Raw genomic sequence first — 27,982 nt, forward strand, 5'->3', positions numbered from 1 at the left:
AATAAACCTCTTTTTCTCACAAGCTGCTTTTGGTTGGGTGATTTCTACCATAAATGCAAACCTGACTGCAACAGAAACCAAGGGCCTTGGCAATGGCCTGGAATGTTTTGCAGGCATCAGGGACCTCCCTGGCCAACAGCTCACTGGAAGGTATCCCATCCCTGGCACTGAAAATTTTCTAATAACAATCTATGTCTCCTGTATTTTCCATTGTCAAAAAAAAGTAGGTTTCCATATGACTTATTTATATCCTCTTAGTGTTTGATTAGCCCTCCCTCCACCTTTCCTTTACTCAAATCTGTTCCCTGACCTCACTTAGGCCTTTTCACCTCCATTAATTTGTTGTTCTACTTACATATATATAATACCATCATATTAAGTACCCCCCTTTCTATTTCCTTTTTATCTCCTTTCTAGCTTACTGGCCTATGTTACTGATTTTTCTCCCTACTCACACAGAAGTCCAGTCATTTGTAGCTAGGATCCAAATATGAGAGAGAACATGTGACGTTTGGCTTTCTGGGCCTGGGTTACCTAACTTAGCACTTTCACATTGCTTACCATTTTCTGATTTTTTTGTTACCTTGCTAGCTCATCTGCCTGTGCTTGCCATCAGAGGTTGACACTTCTAAAGTCTTGAGCCTGTCGTCCCTCTTTACCAAGTGATCACATCTACCTATACTTGTGGCATAATGACAGTTAAAATTAGATGCACACACCCAGACTACTCCTAAGCCCTGCCATTGGCACCTTCTCTGAGGTGACTGAAGCATTCATGTTCAGAGTGTATCAAACAAGGGCTGGAGAGAGTGCTCAGTGGTTTAGGTGCTTGTCTCCAGAGCCTAACAACCCAGGTTCAATTCCCCAGTACCCACATAAGACAGATACACAAAGTGACACATTCATCTGGGGTTTGTTTGCCATGGCTAGATACCCTGTCATACTCATATACAAAGTTTCTCTCTGTTTGCAAATAAGTAAAATATTTTTAAAATAATGTTCCAAATTAAGGTCATGATCTTTTCTCCTCTCTTTACTTCTGTTCCCTATGATAGTGACTGCACTGATCTCCATGTGTTTATGTATTCAGAAGCTACATCATGTTCAATACTGCTTTCTCTCTCATACATTGTCCATCCCAACGTCTTGATCAAACTACTACAGTCTGTTGTCTAATCCATACCTGTATCTGTGTCCTCTGTCCCCCATGGCTGCATTCTCTACACTGTTGGCAGAGTTACCTTCTCAAATACAAATCTAATGTTAAAAGCTTGCCCCCATGTTACCGATTCCTCCACTGACTCTGCTTAGTATTTAGGATGAAGACAGCTTTACACATTCTATACGACACCTCATCTCATAGTATGTTCCTTGCTCCCTGTCCCTGAAACCAAACATTCTTTTAGTCCTTTGTATTTGCTAATTTCCTTCTGTCATAGAGCTTCCCCATATTTTTTTGATCCCTAGAATGTTCTTTCTTCCTTCTTTATTTACCCCTCTTGAATTCTGGATGGCATTTCTGCAAGGAAGCCTACACTCAACTATCCAAGTAGAATAGATTCCATAATTACCAGCAAGTATCATGCTTTTCTTCATGTCATTTGCCCAGCTGGGATTTTATAGTTGCATGCGCTTAATAGGCTGTAGCACTGTAAAAATAGGAACTAAGTTTTTTTTTCTTGCTATATTCCTAGTACCCAATTTAATACCTGTCATGCATTAGATGCTCAATAAGTAATATTGAATGAATGAAGTTTTTGTTCTGTATCACCCAAATATACTAGAGGAGAGGAATTACTGAATATATAAATTACAAAGAAGAAAAGTTTCAACACTTCTCTTTTTTTCTCTTGTTCCAATTACCTACTTCCTCTTAAAACAAACATCACAAGCCAGATGTGGTGGTGTACACCTTTAATCCCAGGCAAAGGTAGGAGGATCACCATGAGTTCCTGGCCACCCTGAGACTACATAGTGAATTCCAGGTCTGCCTGGGCTAGAGTAAAACACTACCTCAAAAAAAAAAAAAAAAAATCACAAAAACCTGCCTTAAAACAAGAGTCCTAAACTCAAATGCCTAAAGGAACCTTAACACTTTGTCTGAGCTATCATAGGAAATAGGAGGTGTGCCTTGTAGACTACTTGTCTGAAGAGGATATCCACATTGATTCAGTTCAACTGCAAGACAACATTTCCATATTAGCAAGAGAAATCAGGAGTTTACTTTTTTTTTTTTTTTTTTTGAGGTAGGTTCTCACTCTAGCCCAGACTAACCTGGATTTCACTATGTAGTCTTAGGGTGGCCTCGAACTCATGGCTATCCTCCTACCTCTGCCTTCCAAGTGCTGGGATTAAAGGCATGCGCCACCATACCTGGCAGGAATTTACATTTTTAAAAAATAGGAAATCTGGTAATGCTAGCACTTGGGAGGTAGAGGTAGCAGTATTAGGAGTTCAAGGTCAGCCTCACCTACATAGCAAGTTCCAGGTAGCCAGAGCTACATGAGACCCTGTCCCAATAAATCTACTTTGTAAATAATTTAAATTCAAAATTTTTATATTTTTATTTTTTATTTATTTATTTGAGAGAGGAAGAGAGAAAGAGAACAGGTATGCTGAGGCCTTCAGCCACTGCAACCAACTCCAAATACATGCAATACCTTGTACATCTGGTTTAAATGGGTCCTGGGGAATCGAACCTGGGTCCTTTGGTTTTGCAAGCAAGTGTCATAAATGCTAAACCATCTCTCCAGCCCTCAAATATTATTTTTAAAACACTGTACACTATCAAGCATGGTAGCTCATGACTATAATTCTAGCAGTTTGCGAGGCTGAGGCAAGAGGAGTGCTGTAAGCAAAATATTTTGTACTTGCTGGATTTTTTTTTTTTTTACTTCTCTTTATGCTTTAAAGAATTAAGCAAGTTAGGAAAAGAAAAAAAAGAAGCAAGTGAATAAATTATCATTTTCATAAACAAAATGTAACATTATACTCAGTACTCATTAGTGTTTGTTAAAATGAAGTCTGAACACAAACCAGCTGGTGCATTTATGACACCACAGTTATTACTGATACCCTGAAGAGGGCCCCAGTGCAATAGGGGCTGGAAGAGGGGACAAAAGAGAATAACCTGATGAGAATATGACCACTTTACAGTCATATATGAAAGTCCTCACTCAAAATTATTTTTAAAAATGAAGTCTGACAGAGTTGAGACCATGTTGCATACACACAAAAAAAATAGAAAATGTGAGCAATTATGTGTGTTTGTCTCAAATCTGACCAACTGTAAAGAAAGTACTATAGAGCAAGGGTTTATACCATCAACATCCATGTCCCCCTGCTACACTGTAGATTACTTTAAGTCAGCTACTATTCAGTACTCAGCACTATTACGTTTGTGGTAAATGTTTAATAACTTGGGTGGTTAAGTAAATTTGTAATAAAGGAATTCAAAAGAAACATTTCCACTCTACCCCACCTCCAAGTCAGAATAACTTAGCAGTATAAAAATTTCACATCTCATTTGTCTTATTTATTAAGGGTCCTGTTTTAACTGTGTTAAGGAATACATTTAAAATTGAATGATTTCATCAATAGTTCTGATCTAGAAGTCTGGGAATGTGAATTCTCTTTCAAGTTCTGTGTTTGGCTGATAGGTAGCTACCAAATCACTGCTTTTCTGGACCAATTGTTTAATCAACAAAGTGGTTAATTTTAGTAAAATCCAAGACAACTTTTAATTGTAACGGTCTGACACTAATAAAGCAATCTGGAATTTTAGAGTTTTTATTAAAACTTTATTACCACAGGGCGTAATGGTGCACACTTTAAATCCTAGTACTGGGGAGGCAGAAGTAGGAGGATCATTATGAGTTTGAGGCCAACCTGAGACTACATACATAGTAAATTCCAGGTCAGCCTGGGCTACAGTGAGAACCTAACTCAAAAAAAAAAAAAAAAAAAAAAAAAAACACTTTATTACCTACTTCTAAGATACAGTGTTAATTCTGATATGGATGACATTAAACAAAGTTATACCAAGTTAAAACTAATCAAATTTGGCTTATTTAGGGCCTGATGGTCAACTGCCTTCTAGAATAAGAGGCAGTAGTGAGCTATATTAAAATTATATGTTCACACATATAAAGTTCAATTTTGTCAGCATACTGACCACATATACATTTGTTTTATCAGAGTATAAACAACTTAAATAATATTTTCTTAAAAGTTGGTGCTATTTCCTGTGCTATTCTGTTTTAAGACTGCTCAATTACTGATTGAATCATTTGGGCTGCTTGGAGGTGATGTAGTGTATTTTAGTTGAGCCGGGCGTGGTGGCGCATGCCTTTAATCCTAGCACTCGGGAGGCAGAGGTAGGAGGATTGCCATGAGTTCAAGGCCACCCTGAGACTACAGAGTTAATTCCAGGTCAGCCTGGACCAGAGTGAGACCCTACCTCGAAAAACCAAAAAAAAAAAAAAAGTATTTAGTTGATAAATTTATTTTATTTTTTATATTTTGACATTTTTGATAAACCTGTTCTGGAAATGATAGGATATTTAATAGTAGAACTGGGAGAATAACAGACAAACCAAAAGCAGCACAGGTAGGAAAGTAGGGACGGTGACATGGTAACTTACTGCGGGATGCGTCAACAGGCTAGAATCAGTTGTGGTTAAAGACCTACTTTCTGAATGGGTTGTGAAGTTTCCAGGTTTGTAAACTAAGGTTTTAGGAACATCATTGGAACATTGTATGGGGAAGTATGATGCAGCTAAGCTCAGATTCATCGACCCTTACTAACTGACCTTAAGCAGGTATGAGTTCTCCATGTGTAAATGGAGAGCTGGTTGTGTGTGCTTCAACAGGCTGTGAAGATTAAATGAAATACTGCTTTTTTTTAGTAAAAAGTACTTTATTATCCTCTTATATTTGCTTTATATCTTGCTTTATAAAGTTACAAAGTTTACAGCTTTATGCCAAAATGTAAAAGGCTAGGCTCTTTGTTTATAAACACTTTTCAGTCAAGTGTTGCCTGACTTTTCTCCTAACCCATATTCAATTATTTAGAAAAAAAATCAGAAACCAAGGGTTCTGGAGCAGCTCTTGGACATCTCCTTCTCTTTAACAACCTTTCCTTCTTGACCCCTCTGCTTCCCATTCATTTGGGCTACTACCTTAAGGTCACAGAAAATCTGGAAATTTTAGTTACCACATGTCCTAGCAGAGCCATGCTAGTACAAAACCTTAAAACAAATCCTTTTATGTGTGAATGCAAGTTTTCAATGACAGTTTGTTCTGGTCAAATATCAGTCACTTCCATTTTTTTGTTGTTGTTTGTTTTTTTGACGTAGGGTCTCACTCTAGCCCAGGGTGACCTGGAATTCACTATGGAGTCTCAGGTGGCCTTGAACTCATGGGAGTCCTCCTACCTCTGCCTCCCAGGTGCTGGGCTAAAGGCATGCGCCACCATGCCCAGAACACTTTTAATTTTTTCTGGAAGTTTTGAATTCAGTTCAAAACATTGTGGCATACTCATCTGCTTGATTATAAACAATGCTAATAAGAAGCAAATGATTTTCTTGACCTGCCATTATTTAATTTTATGAAAAAGTTATTACTTGTCACTACACTCCTGCTATGGGGAGAAAATGTTTTGCTCTCAGAAGAGTTAGTAGTTGAGAGTTTGAGCTCGTGAACTACATAAAATTTATATGAAGGAAATAATATTGCTGTTTAAGTGGTTGCCTAACAAAGTTTAGTTTTGTTTTCCTGGTAGACTATCTAGTGGACACCTTTAGTGACTTGGCATGTGGCTGATTTGGAGGTCATAGGTGTACACTTAGAGGCATGTCAAGTTCTTTTGTTTTTGTTTGTTTTGGAAGAGAATTCATTGGAGAAAAGAGTGGAGTGTCATTGTGAGATGAAATCAGAACAGCACATTCTGGTTTATTTAAATAACTGTAATTTGTGTATGCACACTCACCAACTTTGTTTCTGTGACCTAAAACACAGTTCTTAGGATTACTGTAAAGGCCATGCCTGCATATTTGTAAAATGATGGTTTCCTCCCTACTATCATTAGGACCTTCAGGGCTCGAGAGAAGGGGCCTGATGGATAGGAAAAAGCCACAATGGAGGTGCTTTAGGCTATATCCATATATCCATATGGAGATGGATTTGAAATCCTCATGTAAACCAAACCTGCTACTTAGCAAAAATACTACTTTTAAAATGCTGAAAGAAGTGTAGTAAGACTCAAATGTTCATTGTTGGTGTTATTTTAGTTAGGAGGGGAAATAAATATCCCTAAGGAAAAGTTAATATCCCTGAAATTAAGGTTTCCTTCTGTTTGTCCTATTTCTTTTTTTTTTTTTAATAGTTTTTGTCCATTTTTTATTTATTTATTTGAGAGCAACAGACACAGAGAGAAAGACAGATAGAGGGAGAGAGAGAGAATGGGCGCGCCAGGGCTTCCAGCCTCTGCAAACGAACTCCAGACGCGTGCGCCCCCTTGTGCATCTGGCTAACGTGGGACCTGGGGAACCGAGCCTCGAACCGGGGTTCTTAGGCTTCACAGGCAAGCGCTTAACTGCTAAGCCATCTCTCCAGCCCTGTCCTATTTCTTAATTGCAAACATTAAACAGTAGACTAGCCCTTTTTTCCAGCCTATAATAATGTATATAATAGCATTATTTCCTTACTATTTGATCAAAATAGATTTCTAGAAAATAACCCCATTTTTCAGATAATGAACTGAGGTAATAGATTTATACTAAACCACACCAGAAATAAGTTGGAAATCAATTATTTTAACTATACTAATGTTTTTGCTGTCATACTATGGAATTAGCAGGTTATAAACTGTTAGTGAATGTCTGTTGCATTCTTTCCCCCTTTAAGCACACCACTATCACTCAAAGATGTGTTCTGCAATGAATCTCCTCTCTATTTTTACAGAAACCATTCTATCTTCCTGACTTAAAAAGTACAAAGGTTTATGAAAAGTAGTAGTATACTGTGGGGTATTTCCCATGGGAAAATGTCTTTTTTCAAATAAATGTTGGTTTTCTTTCCCTGCCTCTCTTTTCTCCCTCACCCTACTCTTCCCATGTGCCCTTCCCCCACCATAGCCTTCATTCCAGAGAAAACATCTTTTAAAAAATGTATGGCCTGGGGAGATCTTGCTCAGTGGTTAAAGTTGCTTGCTTACAAAGCATATTCCTTAAATATAAAGTACATTAATTTATCTTCCAGAACTTTTCTATGGTAAATTAATGAGTAGTTCATAGTAATCAGTTATATTTTAAATATTATTTTTATTTAAATTTTTAGTTGGCATACAGCATTTTAACCATCATTATTAAGATTTTTAAGGAAAGCTCACAAATTTTCTTCTAGCTGATATGATTACATTAATTCCTTAAAATGCTAGTTTTTGTGTTTTTTAGTTTTTATTTATTTGTAGGCAGAGACAGAGAGAAGATAGAGAAAACTGGCACAGCAGGGTCTCCAGTCACTGCAAACAAACTCCAAATGCATGTGCCACTTTGTGCATCTGGCTTTACACGGATTCTGGGGAATTGAACCCAGGTTGTTAGGCTTTGCAGGCAATCGCCTTGACCACTAAGCCATCTCTCCAGCTCAGTTTTTGTGTTTTTCATAGCCATAGAAAAGTACCCAGTGTGCTACAAAACAATATACAATTAAGATATTCAATTTTTCTAGGTCATTACAATTTACTAAACATGTAATCTGATTTCTGAATATATTTTCTTAGACATGTTAATTGCAGCTCTTTAACAGCTTTAGCTAGTTCCCATGACATACTGATGACATTAGCATTAATGAAACAATATTTGTCAATAGTTGGAAAACTTTTACTTGTTGACTTAACTTTGATTTTTATCCCTTCCTTTGTTAGGAGCTGTTTTGTCTTTGGAACTCCCAACATTTAGATTCTAGACATCTTATATTGATACCGTTATCTCACCTCCTCTTTTGTTTTGTTTCTTTTTCTTGAGACACAGTCTCATTGGCCTGGACCTCACCTAGTAGGCTGTGCTCCTGTCTTTCCCTGCTCTGGTGCTGGGTTTACAGGACTGAGCAACCACACCCAGCTTCTTTTTACATGGGTTCAGCAAACACTTCAACTGAGTTATCTCCCCAGCCCCTTAATCTCTCCTACTTTGTGTCGTCTTTTATTATTTAGCTGGGCTTAATGGTGAACACCTATAATCCTAGCACTCAGGAGGCTGAGGTAGGAGGTTCACCGTGAGCTTAAGGCCATCTTGAGACTACAAAGTGAATTCCAGGTCAGCTTGAGCTAAGTTGAGACCCTACTTCAAAAAAACAAAAAACAGTTGCAAAATAAAAATTCTGAAAATGAAATATATAATAGGCATTTAAGGAAACTATCTGAGGGGCTAGAGAGATGGCTTAGTGGTTAAGGCATTTTCCTGCGAAGCAAAAGGACCGAGGTTTGATTCCCCTGGACCCTCATAAGCCAGATGCACAAGGAGCACATGTATCTGGAGTTCGTTTGTAGTGGCAGGAGGCCCTTGCATGCCCATGCTCTCTCTCTCTCTCTCTCTCTCTCTCTCTCTCTCTCTCTCTCTGATTGCAAATAAATAAATAAAAATTTTAAAAAACTGTCTGAGGAATAGTATTGCTATACAGTTTATAGTTAAAATAGAGACCTCATACTTCACCTGTAGTAAGCAGCATTGGTAAGCTCAGAAATAATGGACCACTCTACATAGGAACTTAAGCAGTTGAGATGGAGACTACAGATGACTGCTTCTGTGAAAGTAATCTACATAGTTGGATATGTATGCCTAGCAGTTCACCATGGAGAAGAGATTATGTTTATCATGATTTATTTTAGCATGAATTCTAAATTTTATACGGACATGTTCTTCAGTAAAGTTTCTATTTCAAATCAACAACAGTGAAAAGTTAATTTCACAAAAATAAATTCCACAGAAAAGCACTTGTTCTGTGTTTCAGCATTTACCATATTCAAAGCCACATGGTCTGTGGTCTGCATATCACAGGGAAAATAAATAGCAACCTCCAGTGTACATCTTCTTAGTTTATTCAGTCTGGTAAAACAGTATACCACACCTGGGTAATAATTAGCTTATGATAACAAAAAATTATTTCTCACCATTCTGACACTGGAAAGCTGGAAGATTCAGTGTCTAGTGAAGGCCCACTTATAGGTAGATAATGCCTTCCCACTATGTCCTGGTGTGATGGAAGAAATTAAAGAGTCTCTTATAAGGATACTAAGTGCTCATTCATGATAACTCTATGACCCAATGGCCCTTTTTCCTCATATCTTCACATGGGGTTAATATTTTAATGTGAACATGAGAACATAAACAAGCAGACCATAACAGTCTTCAAATGGTGAACTAATTAAACTAATAATATAGAGTAACATTCACACACAAAATATATTTGCTATACTCTTACCTCCCCTTTACTTGAGGAACTAAATAAGGAAATAGAATATATACATCTAAAATTTAAAACAGAACAATATCTCAGATCACTTAGCTATGGTTTAAGTATTGTAAAAGAAAATTGAATGTGTAATAACATTATTTCAAATCTCCATCTGTTCTAAAGCCTTAAGTCAGTGTTTCCTTTTTTCTTCACTGGCATATATTTATTGTGTATGGTACTTGTTTTCATAAAGACATTTTCACAGCATTCAGGAAGCAGAGGTAGGAGGATAGCTGTGAATTTGAGGCCAAGTTAGTGCTGTAGAGTAATTCCAGGTCAACCTGGGCGAGAGTGAGACCCTGCTTTGGGAAAAAAATAAAAAGACATTTTCATACAAATATATAATGCACTGTGGGGCATCTTTTCTCCCAGACTTCCTTATCTTCCATTTTCTCCCTTGCCCTCATGTTAGTCCTCTTTGTTCCCTAGACAGTTTTACTTCTACTTTCTTGTCACATATACATACATACTAAGTCAATATTTTCTAAATCAGGAGTGATAGTTTGTATGAAAGTGAAATGCTCATCAAGCTTTATGATTCATATATTTATATAAAGATAAATATCTGTATAAATGCCCGTTTAGGTTTCAAATGTTTGGTGAGATGTGGCCCATCTGACATAAACTGGCATATTATTTATTGGTCATTCAAAGCTTTAAAAGTCTGCGTGAGGGCTAGAGGGATAGCTTAATGGTTAAGATATTTTCCTGCAAAGCCAAAGGACCCAGGTTCAATTTCCCAGGACCCATGTCAGCCAGATGCACAAGGGTGTGCACACATTTGGAGTTTGTTTGCAGTGGCTGGAGACCATGGTGTGCCCATTCTCTCTCTCTTTCCCTCTTTCTCTGCCAAATAAATAAGTAAAAATAAGATAAAAACCAATCTAACAAAAATCAACCAAAAAAATCTTTAAAAAAAAAGTCTGTATGAAGTATGTGTCTCTATTTCATGAGTTATCTGTACTATCTTAACAAACGGTGTATAATTGTTAGGCTCTTTTGATGTATATTTTTACTCAAGATCATGTCCTGTTAGATATACCCTATAAAATATTTGAAATCTTAATATCCTATTAGTATGTTTAATCTTAGTACAATCAGAACTTGATTTAAGGCTGGAGAGATGGCTTAGCAATTAAGGCGCTTGCCTGCAAAGCCTAAGGACCCAGGTTCTATTCCCCAGTACTCACATAAGCCAGATGCATAAGGTGGCACATGCATCTGGAGTTCGTTTGCAGTGGCTGGAGGCCTTGGCATGCCTGTTCTCTCCTTCCTTCCCTCCCTCTCCCCCTCCCTCCCTCCTTCCCTCCCTCCCTCCCTCCCTCCCTCCCTCCCTCCCTCTCTCTCTCTCTCTCTCTCTCTCTCTCTCTCTCTCTCTCTCTCTCTGTCTTCCCATCTCTCCCCCCCAAATAAATACATAAATATGATTTAAGCACATGGTTTTTGCTTGTGCCCAGGAACCAACATACTTTTTCAACCCAGATGTCAGTAACTGACCTTTTGTTACCCAGCTCAGCTCCCTCTCATGCCCATTATTCCATGATCTCTAGTATTACGAATTCACCCTCTCACCCTTCTCCCACTGTCTTTTTTTGCATAGTTTTGTCTGTGATGTGCAGTGTGTGAGTACACATGTGGACATCAGCAAACAATGCCAGGTGTCATCATCAGGTATGCATCTGTCTTTTTGAGACCAGGAAGGTCCAGAGATCCACTTATATCTACCTCTCCAGCATTGGAGAGGTGTGCACCAACACAACCAGCATTTGCATGGATACTGAGGATCAAACTTAAGTTTTCAGTCTGCAAGATAAGCACTTTACCCACTGAACTATCTCCTCAGTCCCCATTCTCTTTTTCATGTAATCTTTCTAAATGCCTCCACTGAAATCTGCCTTTCCCAGATGGCACTCCATGCCTTTTGTGGAAGACAAGAGCCTATTTTATGCCTCTCAGTATTCTTCACTGATGTTGTACCATCATGCCTCTCTGAAATCTGTGCCATCTGATTAGGTCATCATTGGGTATAATAATAACCTGTACCGCCCTGCATGAATCAGCACTTTCATTTTGCCTTGTCTCCCATGATAGATGACCATTTCCAAAGCCTGTGTTAATAACCCATTCAAAGCCTCACTTCACTGGTTTCCCAGAGCCCTAAAATTCTCCCATTTCTATTTGGCCATACCTTGGAACAGTTGTTAAAACCAGAGCTGTCTCTTTCTGACCATTGTCTTCTATGTCTTTCCTCTTAAACATCTTCAGTTCACCCTTTTGTTTTTTTTCCCTTGTCCCAACTTAAAGTCACTTTACCCTTTCTGCTCTCCCCATTACGTTTTTTTATTCCTCATCTCTTGACATTTTGCTATGCCAAACTAGTTCACTTACCGGAGTAAGTTCTTTCTCCAAAATAGTTCCCATGTTTCACAGTTCTAAATTAATACATGAAAAATACAACTTAGTGTTGAACTTTTATAATGGCATTCATATTTGCTATTAGATTATTTGAGTTTTAAAATCAACAAACCTTTCTGACTGCTATCAGCTGCATCTCTTCATCTTAATATATTCTTTATTTGTGTCTTTCTTACTCCAAGTGCTGAAATCCCTAACATCCTTTCCCAAGTGATGGTCTTGCCTGAATATATTTTGTAGAAAAGCAGAATACATTTTCCAAATTATCTTATCCTTCGTTATATCAAAATTTCTGAATCCACAGTGTCAAGGCTTCTTAACAAAGAGATGATTTATAAATTATTTTAAATGTTCTTTGAAGACTTACAAGTTTGTGACTTTGCCTCTTCCAAAGTAGTCTTTAATAATTGAGCTTGTGTCTCTTCCTTTCTATCTCTTTCCTGCAGCTTCTGCTTCACCCTTTCTATTTAGTCTAGTACATAGCCCTGACTGACTTCACTGTGTAGCTGAGGATAACTTTGAACTTCTGATCATCCTGCCTTCAACTTCCCAGTGCTGGAATTACAGGTGTGTGCTATCATGCCCACTTTGTGTGATTCTAGAAATAGAACTCAGGCCTTCTTACATGCTAGACAAGCACTCCATCAACTGAGCTGTCTATCACTCCTACTTAGTATATTGCTAACAGATTTTTAAATCAGAAACCGTGAAGGGTTCTCTTTACCCTATTTGAAATGTAACAGTTTGATTGTCACCATATACACATGCTAAAAGGAAAGCATAAGACTCAGGAGTCAGAGAAGTCCATTTATTACTCATGGCAAAAGCAGTAACCCAAGCATGTCCTTCCATCAGGTCCCCAGGCTTGCCAATAGAGCGGCGCTTTGATGGGCTAGATATTATCTGACCATGAAGCAAGGTGAGCACCAGAGGAAGAACTGGAAATAAGGGAAATGAGAGAACGGTGACGGTAGAGACAGGTTTGTTCTCAAATGTAAGCAAATTGCCATCCCAAAGAGGGACAGAGGTTTTACCATCTCCATGAAGAGATTCTTCATTCTTCTAGTCTGGAAACAAATCTTCCTCTGACATTAAAATCAGATACTACCTCTAGCTCTCAAAGATACTTACAGTACAAACTCATTAGAGTATCTGAATTATACACACATGTAAAATATCCATAAAAAATTGTCTCCCAGTGGATTAGAGAGATGGCTTAGCAGTTTAGGCACTTGCTTGCAAAGCCAAAGGACCCAGGTTCGATTCTCCCAAGACCATCTTAAGCCATATGCACAGTGAGGGCACATGCATCTGGAGTTAGTTTGTAGTGGCTGGGCACACCCATTCATATTCTCCCTCCCTCCCTCCCCCCCCCCCCCCCTCTCTCTCTCTCTCTCTCTCTCTCTCTCTCTCTCTCTCTCTCTCTCCCCCCCCCCCCGTCTCCGTCTCCGTCTCCGTCTCTGTCTCTCTGTTTCTTTCTCTGTCTCTTTCTGTCTTTTTATAAAATAAATATTTTTTAAAAAAAAGAATTGTCACATGATGGAGAATGGAATTTCAAAGGGGAAAGTGGGGGGGGGGATTACCATGGGATTTTTTTTAATAATCATGGAAAATGCTAATAAAAATTTTAAAAAAAGAATTGTCTCCTAATGCAGAGTATCCCATTTATTTTCACTTCAGACATCTCTAGTCTATACCCACGGCTTCTGTTTTCTTTGTTTAACTCCTTGTACTTCTTTCTGTTCTTAGCATTGTACTAGAAACTATTCTTTGCAGGGTATCAGTGGCATACAAATCACCAACCAAATAATTTTTGCTAAATTTAACAAGAACTATATATGCTATACTTTCTTCCCTTTAACTCTAAACTACTTAACTTTTTCTATGACTAGTCTAATTCTGTTTGTCTTCCCTGCTTATCTTTCTGTTCTTAACTCTTTTGCTTTTTAATCCTGACTGTTAAATGTGACCATATCATAGATTGACTTCTCATCTTTGTTCCCTCAAAATGTCTTCTACTTGAGTTTCATTTGTCACCTCTGCAGGTGCCTGTCATTTCCTACTTACATTCTGAAACTCACTTGTCATCTTTATCTCTGCCTAAATGTAATGAACTTTAAAAATAAGAACCATGATCCGACTTCTAAATATTTTGTCAGTGGGGCCTTTGTTCTAACAGTTCTTTAGATGCAGAACCTAGGAATATCATTTAGTAGATTTACTGAAATTAAAATCTTTTAAGTATAGTTTTTTGCCTCACTTTAATCCATTTTCTGCACTCACATAAGAATCACTCAAACAGAATCATGTTACAGAGTTTGTAGAGCAGCAAAGCCTTGTCCACTTCCATTTTTATACATGGCCTCTATGATGGATGGCTGCTTGTCCTTCCAGCTTCAATTTCTTCCATTTTTCCAAACTCCTTTGTACTATGCCAAACCACCAAAGTACTCACTTTGACCTGAATCCACTGCTAAGATTTTTAAATACTTCCTGAAAAATTATGACCCAGCCATTGTATTAGGAACTGGTGCTCTAAGTCTAAGTAAGTTACAGCTTTTCCTAAGAGAAAAGTAAATATGTAAATACATCCATCAAATGTGAGGACCTGCACCCACATAAAATGCCAAGGATGCAGGGAGTCCAGTTGTAATCCCAGCACTGGGGGGGAGACAAGAGGCTTCCCAGGGCTAGCTGGCTGACCTGTCTAGCTGAATCAGTATAGGCTCTGGGCATAGTGAGAGTCACTGCCTCAAATAAAGTAGATAGCAATAGAGGAAAACACCTGACCTTGACTTCTGGCCTCCACATGCATGCATACAAGCACACATACACACACTCCACACCACACCACACGTAAACATGAGAGAAAAAGTATGACATTCTGGTAATCTTGGAGCTGAGTTGGAATTTGTCATATGACCACAAAAGCACATTCCAGATAAAGTACAAATACATACAGAGGCATGAAGATATGAAATTGAATCCCTCAGTTGAAAAGTTGTGAATATTTCAAAATGAGCAGGTCACAAGATTGAAGGTAGGAGGAACAAAGAACACCTTTCATGTATGGAATTGTTCCTGAAATAGTATAGTCATATTTGCAAAGAAGTTTCTCCATCATCATTTATTCAGGCAAAAATCACTTGTAGACATTAAAACTAGTGAATGGAAGTTTGAAGAATCATTTTTAAAATGTCTGTCCACATGATGCCTGTTAGTTACAATGAAGAAAATAGTAACAACAGTGAAAGAAACCTGCAGATGCCACCTCAGCCAATTGAACAAAGCTAACAACAAAGTAATGGAGGAAACCGCCATCAGGAGCCTAGTGCACTGAGAAGAATGTACCATCACTGCAGCCAAAGAGCAGAACCTCAGTGTAGTCATAAGAAAGCAGCAGGGTTCAGGGATGGCTGTATGGTAAAAGGTACCTGCTTGCAAAGCCTCATGGCCTGGGTTCTAGTGCCCAGCTCCCACATGAAGCTGGACGCAAAGTGACACAGACATGTCACATGTGTGACACAGACACAAATATATAAACAACTTTTTTTTAAAAAAATTTTTTTTTGTTCATTTTTTTTATTTATTTATTTGAGAGCGACAGACACAGAGAGAAAGACAGATGGAGGGAGAGAGAGAGAATGGGCACGCCAGGGCTTCCAGCCACTGTAAACGAACTCCAGACGCATGCGCCCCCTTGTGCATCTGGCTAACGTGGGACCTGGGGAACCGAGCCTCGAACCGGGGTCCTTAGGCTTCACAGGCAAGCGCTTAACCGCTAAGCCATCTCTCCAGCCCTATAAACAACTTTTTAAAGAAGGAAACAGCCAGGCCTGGTAGCACGTGCCTTTAATCGCAGCACTCGGGAGGCAGAGGTAGGAGGATTGCTGTAAGTTTGAGGCCACCCTGAAACTACAGAATGAATTCCAGGTCAGCCTGGGCTAGAGTGAGACCCTACCTCAAAAAACCAAATAAATAAATAAAAATAAAGAAGGAAACAGTAGAGAAGCCCAAAATGAGAAGTATTCTACTGGTCTGCACTCTTAAAAATTATAACTCATAAGTGACACAAAAATTAAAGGAGAATATGTGAAATCTAGACTCCAGAATTCTTGATTTCTTCCAAAAGAACATTAAACATCAAAATTCATACTGTATTTCAATAGTCTTTGTAACTGGTCTTCCCGCTTCTGTATTTCCTCTATAGTGTCCTATGTGTTAATACCAAATTAGTGAAATCACAGATGTGAAATACCTGTATAAAAACCTTTGATATGGTATCTTCCCGCTATTTAAAGACTGAAGGCCAAATTCACTGGTAAGGAAAGTAATCACTGGAGAACATGGCTAACTTCAAGAATTTCTATTTTGGTATAAAACATTAGTAATAAAATGCACTTTAAGATCGATAGCAAGCCATCTAACACAGGCTGGTTCATAACAATAGTTATTTAAAGGTAGAAATTTAAATCTATAACAAAAAAGTTATTAATTTAAGCATTTGGAAAAGTATTTTGTTTCATATCAATTCAGTTGTTGACATTTATTTGCTATTACTTGTAGTTGTATCACTTGAAACATGAAGTCAAAACAAATTGAAAAAAATATTACACATGTTTTCAAAACTTTCTTTTTATACTCCTTTTATAGGTTATATGTAAAGTCAGATGTGCCACTGAGCTTGACAAACAAAAGTAAGTTTCATGAGTATCAAAATTTCTGTCTAATATATCTAAGCAAGAATTCATTAATATTAATGTTTAGTACCTAAAAGTTCTAAGAAAGCATTTCTGACAGTAACATGATCAAGGTGAAAAGTGGTGGTTGATAGTGTCTCTCCCTTTCACTCCCCTCTCATCACCCTGATTAAGATGTTAGCTGTAACTTCTTAGGGACCATGCTAAGCTAAAGCTAGATTATGCTTTTAGGGGAGACAATTATGGTATAGTTTCATGAACTAAGTAATGTTGTAGAACTTATTAATCTCAACAGGGTGAAAGGTAAACCTGGAGTCAAGGGACATGGGCTTTGGATTTGAAACCACTAACATATTTACCTTCACTGTGCTTTCATTTTCTGAACTACTATAATTACTTAGCTAAACATAATTTCAAGGTATGTTTGTAGATCTAAAACTACATAATTATTCTTTTTGTTATTTATTCTAAAAGAAATCTAGCCTTTTACCAGGTGTGGCAGCACATTGCCATAACCCTAGCACTGGAGGGGGGTGGTGGGAGGATAAGGCAGGAAGGTGATGCATTCAAGGCCAACTGAGCAGTGCACAATGCCTGCCAGTCAAAAATACCTTTTTAAATATAACATTACATTTTCAAATTAAAAATTTTATGCTTTGCATGTATACGTAACAAAGTTTGCTTATTACCAATTACAGCTTACATTTGATTTATCTTGTGTAAGTCATCTCCCAAGGGTAGATGATTTGTGATTCCCACTACTGACAGCCATGCAAAATAGAAGACTCTAGGATGCAAAATAAATTTTGAAGCATATTTTTAATTTGGAAATAAAAATGTACTTCACCTGGGATGACTTTCATACAGAGAACTGTTAACTGCTACTTGATATATAAAATCACACTTTACTTTGAGAGTTTTTTCAGATGTTCTAATTTTTCTGAGGAGGAAGGCAGGACTCCAGGTGTGAGTTGCTCTGTATACATAGTAAATGCGCACCTCTGTAGAACATGAGAGATTGATGGGTGCTTGCACACCATGTGTTCTGCCCCTCTGTTCTTTAGTCAGGTTTGAAAGCAATGTTCTCTATAGATACTTGAGAGCTCATAGGATTAAACATTTTTTAAAACACACTTCCTGTAGTTCTTAAATTTATTAACTCATAAATTTAAATTTAGGTACAGCATATTAATTTTTTAAGCCCATTAATTATTGGAATAAAAAAGGTCAATGAAAATATGCTTAGTAGTTATAAAAATGAAAAAATCATGATTTCCTAAAATAGTGTTAAAATAGTCTGATGAATTGCCCACAGAGCAATTTTTATGTATAAGAGATTATTTCTGAATTATTATTACTTTTTTTCCTGAGGTAGGATCTCACTCTAGCCCACCTGGCCTCGAATTCACAGCAGTCCTGCCTCTACCTCCCGAGTGCTGAGATAAAGGTGGGTGCCACCACACCCAGCAGAAGTAATATTTTTAATCTATGACATTTTGAAATGGTTTAAATACTAATTTCAGAATACCATATGGCCCAAGAGGGATTATTAAATTTGTATTCAATGTAATTATAAACATGCTAAGCTGAAAGAATTGTACTTAACATACCAGCTTTGTATTGGTTTTATAAACATCAGATAAACTCTCTTTCTTTCAGAATTCTGCTGCATTTGGGCTTTATGCTGGCAAGCCTTCTCTTTTTAGTGGTGAACTTGACTTGTGCAATGCTGGTTCATGGAGATGTCCCAGAAAACCAACTGAAATGGACTGTGTTTGTTCGAGCACTAATTAATGATAGCTTATTTATTCTTTGTGCCATCTCTTTAGTTAGTTACATATGCAAAATTACAAAAATGTCATCAGCAAATGTCTACCTCGAATCAAAGGTAAGTATATTTCTTAAATTTGCACCTGAAAATTCTATTTTCAAGTTCTAATCTTATGAGTCATATTTTAGTGGAAAGTTTTTATTGCTTTTTTTTTAAGTATCCTGAGTGACAGCCACATTTCTAGCATGAAATAATAGTCTAAGTAAATACAGAGCATTCAGATTTTGGCCCATACTAAATCTCTTAAGAAAATGGTATATATAACAAGCATATTGTAATTTCTATAATTCTACATTAGAGGCTAGTTAAATAAGCCAGAATGGATATGAATAAAACAAAAATAGTCTTATGAAGCTGCAGTAAGAACTTGAGATTTTTTTTTTTCAGTACCACCATCAAATAAATGTGCCATATTATGTCTACATACATTCAGGATAGCAATGTAAAGATATCATGGAAATAAAGTGCTATTTATTTGCAGGAAGATTTGGAAATGTTACTGCAGTATATTATAAAGTTAACTCACTGACAAAGAGCTATGGAAGTTTTTACTGTTGTTGGTTGACAGTGTGATCGAGTAGTGAATTTACCCTTACAGTATATGTGAAGCATTGAGTGTGGGGATGGAACCACATAGCAGGGGAGTGTGTATATAGATTCTATACTTTTTTTTTAAACTATGGACATACTTAATATGGATACATCATGTATTGGAACCATCCTTTCCTTTGTCCCTGCCCACAGTCTGCTTGGTGCCATTCTTAGTGGGGTTTCAGGTATTCCCCATGGAGTTGTAGGTTATGCATTATGGGAGGAACCATTTGACTATTTATTGAAGATAAGAAAGTTTGTATCTTAAGCACAATCCATCTCAGATATTTCTAGATTTCTATATTGTTGTTATATTTAATATAGTCCTAATAGAATAAGGAACTATAATTAAATATGTGGTAATCAGCTTTTCCTTTAAATGCTGGGGGTGATTTTAATTTTACTTTTTAAACATATTTCAGTGGAATGCTGAGTAAAATATATACTTAGAGTGACAGAACATTTCAAGCCAATTAAGCCTAAAAATTATTTCATTCAACTTTTATTCCAAAAAGATAGTTATTAAATTTTAAGTATTTTAATTAATTATTGCTTCGTTGTGACCGTTAAGTATTATGACTCTCAGTGTCATGGAACATAATCTTTGCTGGCAACGATAGCATCCTTACTTAGTGTAGTAACATCACCATGGAATTCATTCCTTTTGGGACTGCTAAGATGGGCAAGTGGTTAAAAGCACTTGCTCTGCTAGCCTGCCAGCAGGAGTTCAAATCCCCAGCATCCGTGTAAAACTGAATGCAAAGTAGCATATGTCTGCAATCCCAAAATACCTATGGTAATGGGAAAATTATGAAGCTCAGGAGGCCAGCTAACCTGGCCTTCCCAGTAGTGAAAACAAGACACTCTATCTCTTGAGGTAGAAAGAAAGGACTAACATGCTGGGTTTGTCCTCTGATCTTCATACACACAAAAAATTATTAAAAGTTTTAAGTTTTTTTTTTTTTTAAAGGCATGGTGGCTCATACCTGTAATCCCAGCACTTGGGAGGCAGAGGTAGAAGGATAGCCATGAGTTTGAGGCCAGCATGAGCTATCAAGTGAATTATCTAGTGATAAAGCATAAATATAGTTGAATGTAAAGTGTTTCTTCTTCCAGATACCTAGTAGCTTGCTAAAGTTCTATTGTACTCACTTTGGAACAATAATATTGTGAATACAGTTAACAATCTGAAAAGATCTGATAAATACTCCAGATTATTTCAAACTTACTCCCCTACTAACATATGAAGTGTATTCACTTTTTTATTATATTATTTTTAAAATTTTAAATTTAAAAGCCATATGGATTCATGCTTACGTAGGAACATTACGGAGAGAAATATTCAAATATAAACCTACTAAGATGAGATATCTGAGTATTTGTATTGTACTATATTATATTGTTAAGTAGTGCTTAATTATTGTAAGTAGGTTGTAAACTTCTACATTCAAACCGAATATCATCTGGTTTCAGATTCTCATTGTAACAACACTAGGCTCTTCCATTTCTACGATACATAGTAATAGGTGTTTCTTTTCAGTCAACAAATGTTTGTTGAGCCTCCACCTCATCCACTTTCAAATTAACTGTCTTGCTGTCTCTAGTGTTTCTTTAAAGTTCAGACTTACCTTTTTTCTCTTTTTATTATTCCTTCCTTTGCATACTTTACAATTATGATCTCTGTAATTAGTCTTTACAAAGTCTTACATATCTTATTTCTAAATGATACACACTGACTTCCTGTCGCCACATCTTTGGACTATTTTACCATCCAGGATGGTCTTTCCCTCTTCCAGTATTCCCTACCTGGAAGCTCACCTCTTATCCACCCTTAGCAACTTGAATTTTCTAGTGTCTCCCCTTTGGTAAACTTAATTTGGTCCCGTCTCTGAAATAAAAGATAGATAAAACTTGCCTGAATTGTATTAAAATTTCATATGTTGGGACTCTTCTCATTCTATATAGACTATATATAGATAGATGTATAGCTGTAGATAACATTTGTGTTTATGTAGTCCAATCTTCCTGACTAAAATCTAAGCTCTTACAAGGAGAATCACTTATTATTATCTTCCTTTGTGCCTCATACTTGAGGATTAGTGAATTTCATTTGAATGAGGAGATACAAATTGTTTTAATTTATTTTCTTTATTTGCAAGCAGAGAGAGGAGACAAACAGAGGGAGAATGAGTGCACCAAGGCCTCTAGCCACTGTAAACGAACTCCAGACACATGCATCTGGCTTATATGTGTACTGGGGAATCAAACTTGGGTCCTTTGGCTTTGCAGGCAAGTGCCTTAACTGCTAAACTATCTCTCCAGCCCAAGATACAAATTTTTATTGTACCTCAGCTGCTTTTTAGATATCCCCACCAACCTAAACCCCTGCAACCTGTATGTTCCATTCTGCGTCTTAGTAATTTTGTCATTGTTACACTCATTGATTCCAACTCAGATTTGGAATACTCTTCTTCATTTCTCATTCCTAAAATTATCATCTTTTAATTTTTTTATTTAAAAAACTTCCAACGCTTATTTTTTTTCAGTTTGAGGAACTTGATAGAAAAGGTAACCTAATGGACACAATCCATATCTACCATGTTATAAGATGTTGTTTTCACATTATCTGAAAATAATTCTCACATATCAGTGGTACTGTAATATAATAAAGTATACGTATTTGCTCTCTGCCTCTGGTTCCTGGTGCATAGCAGTTAGAACCCTTGGAATTCTCAAGAATGACAAGAGAGTCTTTTATATACTAATAACAGTGGCTTGGGGCACCTAGCTAGCTTCTTAGTGGTGGGGTGCTAGTTACTGGGATAACCTAGGCATGGTTACAGGATCGGGTCCTCACTACATCCTAAAGTTCCATAAGCCCCTCAGGATCATTCCCCAGGAGCATCTGTATTGCTGAATACCTGGAGCTGCTTGGAGAGTCACAGAGAGGGTGTGAAAGTAACACAAGTTCTAGGGTCATGTTGCCTGGATTTAAATCAGAGGTTTGCTATTTTACTAGCTCTGACTTCAACCTATCTGTCCATGTTTAAACTATCTCCATAGTACTATTAGAAGGATAAAATGGTAATGTGTGGGAAACCACCACATAATGTCTGTCACTAAAAATATAAATATTAGCCGGACATGGTGGCACATGTCTTTAGTCCCAGCACTCGGTAGGCAGAGGTAAGAGGATCACAGTGAGTTCAAGGCTGGCCTGAAACTACATAGTGAATTACAGGACAGCTTGAGCGAGAGTGAGACCCTACCTTGAGAAACCAAAAGTAAATAAATTATAAATATAAATGTCATATGCTGTTGTCTACATCATTGTATGTTGTCTTGGTTTATAAAAATTGACCTCTTAGAAAATATAAACAAATTTCTCTAATGACCATTTGACCATTTCATCTTTATTTTGCTTTAGTTTTCTCTATTATCTATTTACTAGATGTATTTTCACCAGACCTGTAATTTTTTTAATTTAATTTATTAGTTTTCTTTTCAGCAAATAGAGGCAGTTTGGTACCATTGTTTAGGCTCATCCATGATCTACCCCCTCCCAATGGACCCTCCTTGTTGATGTAAATGGGTTGTGCATTGTGGAGTTAGCCCACAGTTACTGCAGACCTATAATTTTTAGTTTTGTAAGCAGTTGACCATATTAACCTTACTGTAATTTTTTCTGATTATTAAACTTAGCATTATGAAAAATTGTGATTTTAAAGTTTAAAAACAGTGCTGCAATGGACTAGGATGTAGCTTAGCAATAGAGTACTTGTCTACTGTACAAGGACTGGGATATAGCTCTGCAGTAGAGTGCTTGTCTGCTGTACAGTCACTGGGATATAGTTTTGTAGTAGAATGCTTATCTATGGTACAAGGACTGGGATATAGCTCTGCCGTAGAGTGGTTGTCTACAAGGACTGGGATATAGCTCTGCAGTAGAGTGCTTGTCTACAAGGACTGGGATATAGCTCTGCTGTAGAGTGCTTGTCTACAAGGACTGGGATATAGCTCTGCCGTAGAGTGGTTGTCTACAAGGACTGGGATATAGCTCTGCAGTAGAGTGGTTGTCTGCAAGGACTGGGATATAGCTCTGCAGTAGAGTGCTTGTCTACAATCACTGGGATATAGCTCTGCCGTAGAGTGCTTGTCTACAAGGACTGGGATATAGCTCTGCTGTAGAGTGCTTGTCTACAAGGACTGGGATATAGCTCTGCCGTAGAGTGCTTGTCTACAAGGACTGGGATATAGCTCTGCAGTAGAGTGCTTGTCTACAAGGACTGGGATATAGCTCTGCTGTAGAGTGCTTGTCTACAAGGACTGGGATATAGCTCTGCCGTAGAGTGCTTGTCTACAAGGACTGGGATATAGCTCTGCAGTAGAGTGCTTGTCTAAAAGGACTGGGATATAGCTCTGCAGTAGAATGCTTGTCTACAAGGACTGGGATATAGCTCTGCCGTAGAGTGGTTGTCTACAAGGACTGGGATATAGCTCTGCAGTAGAGTGCTTGTCTACAAGGACTGGGATATAGCTCTGCAGTAGAATGCTTGTCTACAAGGACTGGGATATAGCTCTGCCGTAGAGTGGTTGTCTACAAGGACTGGGATATAGCTCTGCAGTAGAGTGGTTGTCTGCAAGGACTGGGATATAGCTCTGCAGTAGAGTGCTTGTCTACAATCACTGGGATATAGCTCTGCCGTAGAGTGCTTGTCTACAAGGACTGGGATATAGCTCTGCTGTAGAGTGCTTGTCTACAAGGACTGGGATATAGCTCTGCAGTAGAGTGCTTGTCTACAAGGACTGGGATATAGCTCTGCAGTAGAGTGCTTGTCTACAAGGACTGGGATATAGCTCTGCTGTAGAGTGCTTGTCTACAAGGACTGGGATATAGCTCTGCCGTAGAGTGCTTGTCTACAAGGACTGGGATATAGCTCTGCAGTAGAGTGCTTGTCTACAAGGACTGGGATATAGCTCTGCAGTAGAATGCTTGTCTACAAGGACTGGGATATAGCTCTGCCGTAGAGTGGTTGTCTACAAGGACTGGGATATAGCTCTGCAGTAGAGTGCTTGTCTACAAGGACTGGGATATAGCTCTGCAGTAGAATGCTTGTCTACAAGGACTGGGATATAGCTCTGCCGTAGAGTGGTTGTCTACAAGGACTGGGATATAGCTCTGCAGTAGAGTGGTTGTCTGCAAGGACTGGGATATAGCTCTGCAGTAGAGTGCTTGTCTACAATCACTGGGATATAGCTCTGCCGTAGAGTGCTTGTCTACAAGGACTGGGATATAGCTCTGCCGTAGAGTGGTTGTCTACAAGGACTGGGATATAGCTCTGCTGTAGAGTGCTTGTCTACAAGGACTGGGATATAGCTCTGCCGTAGAGTGGTTGTCTACAAGGACTGGGATATAGCTCTGCTGTAGAGTGGTTGTCTACAAGGACTGGGATATAGCTCTGCCGTAGAGTGGTTGTCTACAAGGACTGGGATATAGCTCTGCCGTAGAGTGCTTGTCTACAAAGACTGGGATATAGCTCTGCTGTAGAATGCTTGTCTACAAGGACTGGGATATAGCTCTGCCGTAGAGTGGTTGTCTACAAGGACTGGGATATAGCTCTGCAGTAGAGTGCTTGTCTACAATCACTGGGATATAGCTCTGCCGTAGAGTGCTTGTCTACAAGGACTGGGATATAGCTCTGCTGTAGAGTGCTTGTCTACAAGGACTGGGATATAGCTCTGCCGTAGAGTGCTTGTCTACAAACACTGGGATATAGCTCTGCAGTAGAGTGCTTATCTACAATCACTGGGATATAGCTCTGCAGTAGAGTGCTTGTCTACAAACACTGGGATATAGCTCTGCAGTAGAGTGCTTGTCTACAAGGACTGGGATATAGCTCTGCAGTACAGTGCTTGTCTACAAGGACTGGGATATAGCTCTGCTGTAGAGTGCTTGTCTACAAACACTGGGATATAGCTCTGCAGTAGAATGCTTGTCTACAAGGACTGGGATATAGCTCTGCCGTAGAGTGGTTGTCTACAAGGACTGGGATATAGCTCTGCAGTAGAGTGGTTGTCTGCAAGGACTGGGATATAGCTCTGCAGTAGAGTGGTTGTCTGCAAGGACTGGGATATAGCTCTGCAGTAGAGTGCTTGTCTACAATCACTGGGATATAGCTCTGCCGTAGAGTGCTTGTCTACAAGGACTGGGATATAGCTCTGCCGTAGAGTGGTTGTCTACAAGGACTGGGATATAGCTCTGCTGTAGAGTGCTTGTCTACAAGGACTGGGATATAGCTCTGCCGTAGAGTGGTTGTCTACAAGGACTGGGATATAGCTCTGCAGTAGAGTGGTTGTCTACAAGGACTGGGATATAGCTCTGCCGTAGAGTGGTTGTCTACAAGGACTGGGATATAGCTCTGCCGTAGAGTGCTTGTCTACAAAGACTGGGATATAGCTCTGCTGTAGAATGCTTGTCTACAAGGACTGGGATATAGCTCTGCCGTAGAGTGGTTGTCTACAAGGACTGGGATATAGCTCTGCAGTAGAGTGGTTGTCTGCAAGGACTGGGATATAGCTCTGCAGTAGAGTGGTTGTCTACAAGGACTGGGATATAGCTCTGCAGTAGAGTGCTTGTCTACAAGGACTGGGATATAGCTCTGCCGTAGAGTGCTTGTCTACAAGGACTGGGATATAGCTCTGCCGTAGAGTGCTTGTCTACAATCACTGGGATATAGCTCTGCCGTAGAGTGGTTGTCTACAAGGACTGGGATATAGCTCTGCCGTAGAGTGGTTGTCTACAAGGACTGGGATATAGCTCTGCCGTAGAGTGCTTGTCTACAAGGACTGGGATATAGCTCTGCAGTAGAGTGCTTGTCTACAAGGACTGGGATATAGCTCTGCAGTAGAATGCTTGTCTACAAGGACTGGGATATAGCTCTGCCGTAGAGTGGTTGTCTACAAGGACTGGGATATAGCTCTGCCGTAGAGTGCTTGTCTACAAGGACTGGGATATAGCTCTGCCGTAGAGTGCTTGTCTACAATCACTGGGATATAGCTCTGCCGTAGAGTGGTTGTCTACAAGGACTGGGATATAGCTCTGCCGTAGAGTGGTTGTCTACAAGGACTGGGATATAGCTCTGCCGTAGAGTGCTTGTCTACAAGGACTGGGATATAGCTCTGCCGTAGAGTGCTTGTCTACAAGGACTGGGATATAGCTCTGCCGTAGAGTGCTTGTCTACAAGGACTGGGATATAGCTCTGCCGTAGAGTGCTTGTCTACAAGGACTGGGATATAGCTCTGCCGTAGAGTGGTTGTCTACAAGGACTGGGATATAGCTCTGCCGTAGAGTGCTTGTCTACAAGGACTGGGATATAGCTCTGCAGTAGAATGCTTGTCTACAAGGACTGGGATATAGCTCTGCCGTAGAGTGGTTGTCTGCAAGGACTGGGATATAGCTCTGCAGTAGAGTGGTTGTCTACAATCACTGGGATATAGCTCTGCCGTAGAGTGGTTGTCTACAAGGACTGGGATATAGCTCTGCTGTAGAATGCTTGTCTACAAGGACTGGGATATAGCTCTGCCGTAGAGTGGTTGTCTACAAGGACTGGGATATAGCTCTGCAGTAGAATGCTTGTCTACAAGGACTGGGATATAGCTCTGCAGTAGAGTGGTTGTCTGCAAGGACTGGGATATAGCTCTGCAGTAGAGTGCTTGTCTACAATCACTGGGATATAGCTCTGCTGTAGAGTGCTTGTCTACAAGGACTGGGATATAGCTCTGCAGTAGAGTGGTTGTCTACAAGGACTGGGATATAGCTCTGCTGTAGAATGCTTGTCTACAAGGACTGGGATATAGCTCTGCCGTAGAGTGGTTGTCTACAAGGACTGGGATATAGCTCTGCCGTAGAGTGCTTGTCTACAAGGACTGGGATATAGCTCTGCCGTAGAGTGCTTGTCTACAAGGACTGGGATATAGCTCTGCAGTAGAGTGCTTGTCTACAAGGACTGGGATATAGCTCTGCAGTAGAATGCTTGTCTACAAGGACTGGGATATAGCTCTGCCGTAGAGTGGTTGTCTACAAGGACTGGGATATAGCTCTGCAGTAGAGTGCTTGTCTACAAGGACTGGGATATAGCTCTGCAGTAGAATGCTTGTCTACAAGGACTGGGATATAGCTCTGCCGTAGAGTGGTTGTCTACAAGGACTGGGATATAGCTCTGCAGTAGAGTGGTTGTCTGCAAGGACTGGGATATAGCTCTGCAGTAGAGTGCTTGTCTACAATCACTGGGATATAGCTCTGCCGTAGAGTGCTTGTCTACAAGGACTGGGATATAGCTCTGCTGTAGAGTGCTTGTCTACAAGGACTGGGATATAGCTCTGCCGTAGAGTGCTTGTCTACAAGGACTGGGATATAGCTCTGCAGTAGAGTGCTTGTCTACAAGGACTGGGATATAGCTCTGCTGTAGAGTGCTTGTCTACAAGGACTGGGATATAGCTCTGCCGTAGAGTGCTTGTCTACAAGGACTGGGATATAGCTCTGCAGTAGAGTGCTTGTCTACAAGGACTGGGATATAGCTCTGCAGTAGAATGCTTGTCTACAAGGACTGGGATATAGCTCTGCCGTAGAGTGGTTGTCTACAAGTACTGGGATATAGCTCTGCAGTAGAGTGCTTGTCTACAAGGACTGGGATATAGCTCTGCAGTAGAATGCTTGTCTACAAGGACTGGGATATAGCTCTGCCGTAGAGTGGTTGTCTACAAGGACTGGGATATAGCTCTGCAGTAGAGTGGTTGTCTGCAAGGACTGGGATATAGCTCTGCAGTAGAGTGCTTGTCTACAATCACTGGGATATAGCTCTGCCGTAGAGTGCTTGTCTACAAGGACTGGGATATAGCTCTGCCGTAGAGTGGTTGTCTACAAGGACTG

At 39.1% G+C, this 27,982-nt stretch overlaps 1 protein-coding gene across 1 annotated transcript in view; it reads left to right on the forward strand.

Annotated features, from left to right (window-relative positions):
* The window catches only part of Gpr137c (G protein-coupled receptor 137C), an 88,994-nt gene that overhangs the window by 15,056 nt on the left and 45,956 nt on the right, over positions 1 to 27,982 (forward strand). The window contains exons 2-3 of the mRNA XM_004649187.2: positions 16,585 to 16,628; positions 18,291 to 18,519. Of these exons, the coding sequence (XP_004649244.1) occupies positions 16,585 to 16,628; positions 18,291 to 18,519 (273 nt within the window). The remainder of the gene's footprint in view (positions 1 to 16,584; positions 16,629 to 18,290; positions 18,520 to 27,982) is intronic.

The sequence above is a fragment of the Jaculus jaculus genome, chromosome 7, assembly GCF_020740685.1.
Source record: "Jaculus jaculus isolate mJacJac1 chromosome 7, mJacJac1.mat.Y.cur, whole genome shotgun sequence".
Classification (NCBI taxonomy): Eukaryota; Metazoa; Chordata; class Mammalia; order Rodentia; family Dipodidae; genus Jaculus; species Jaculus jaculus.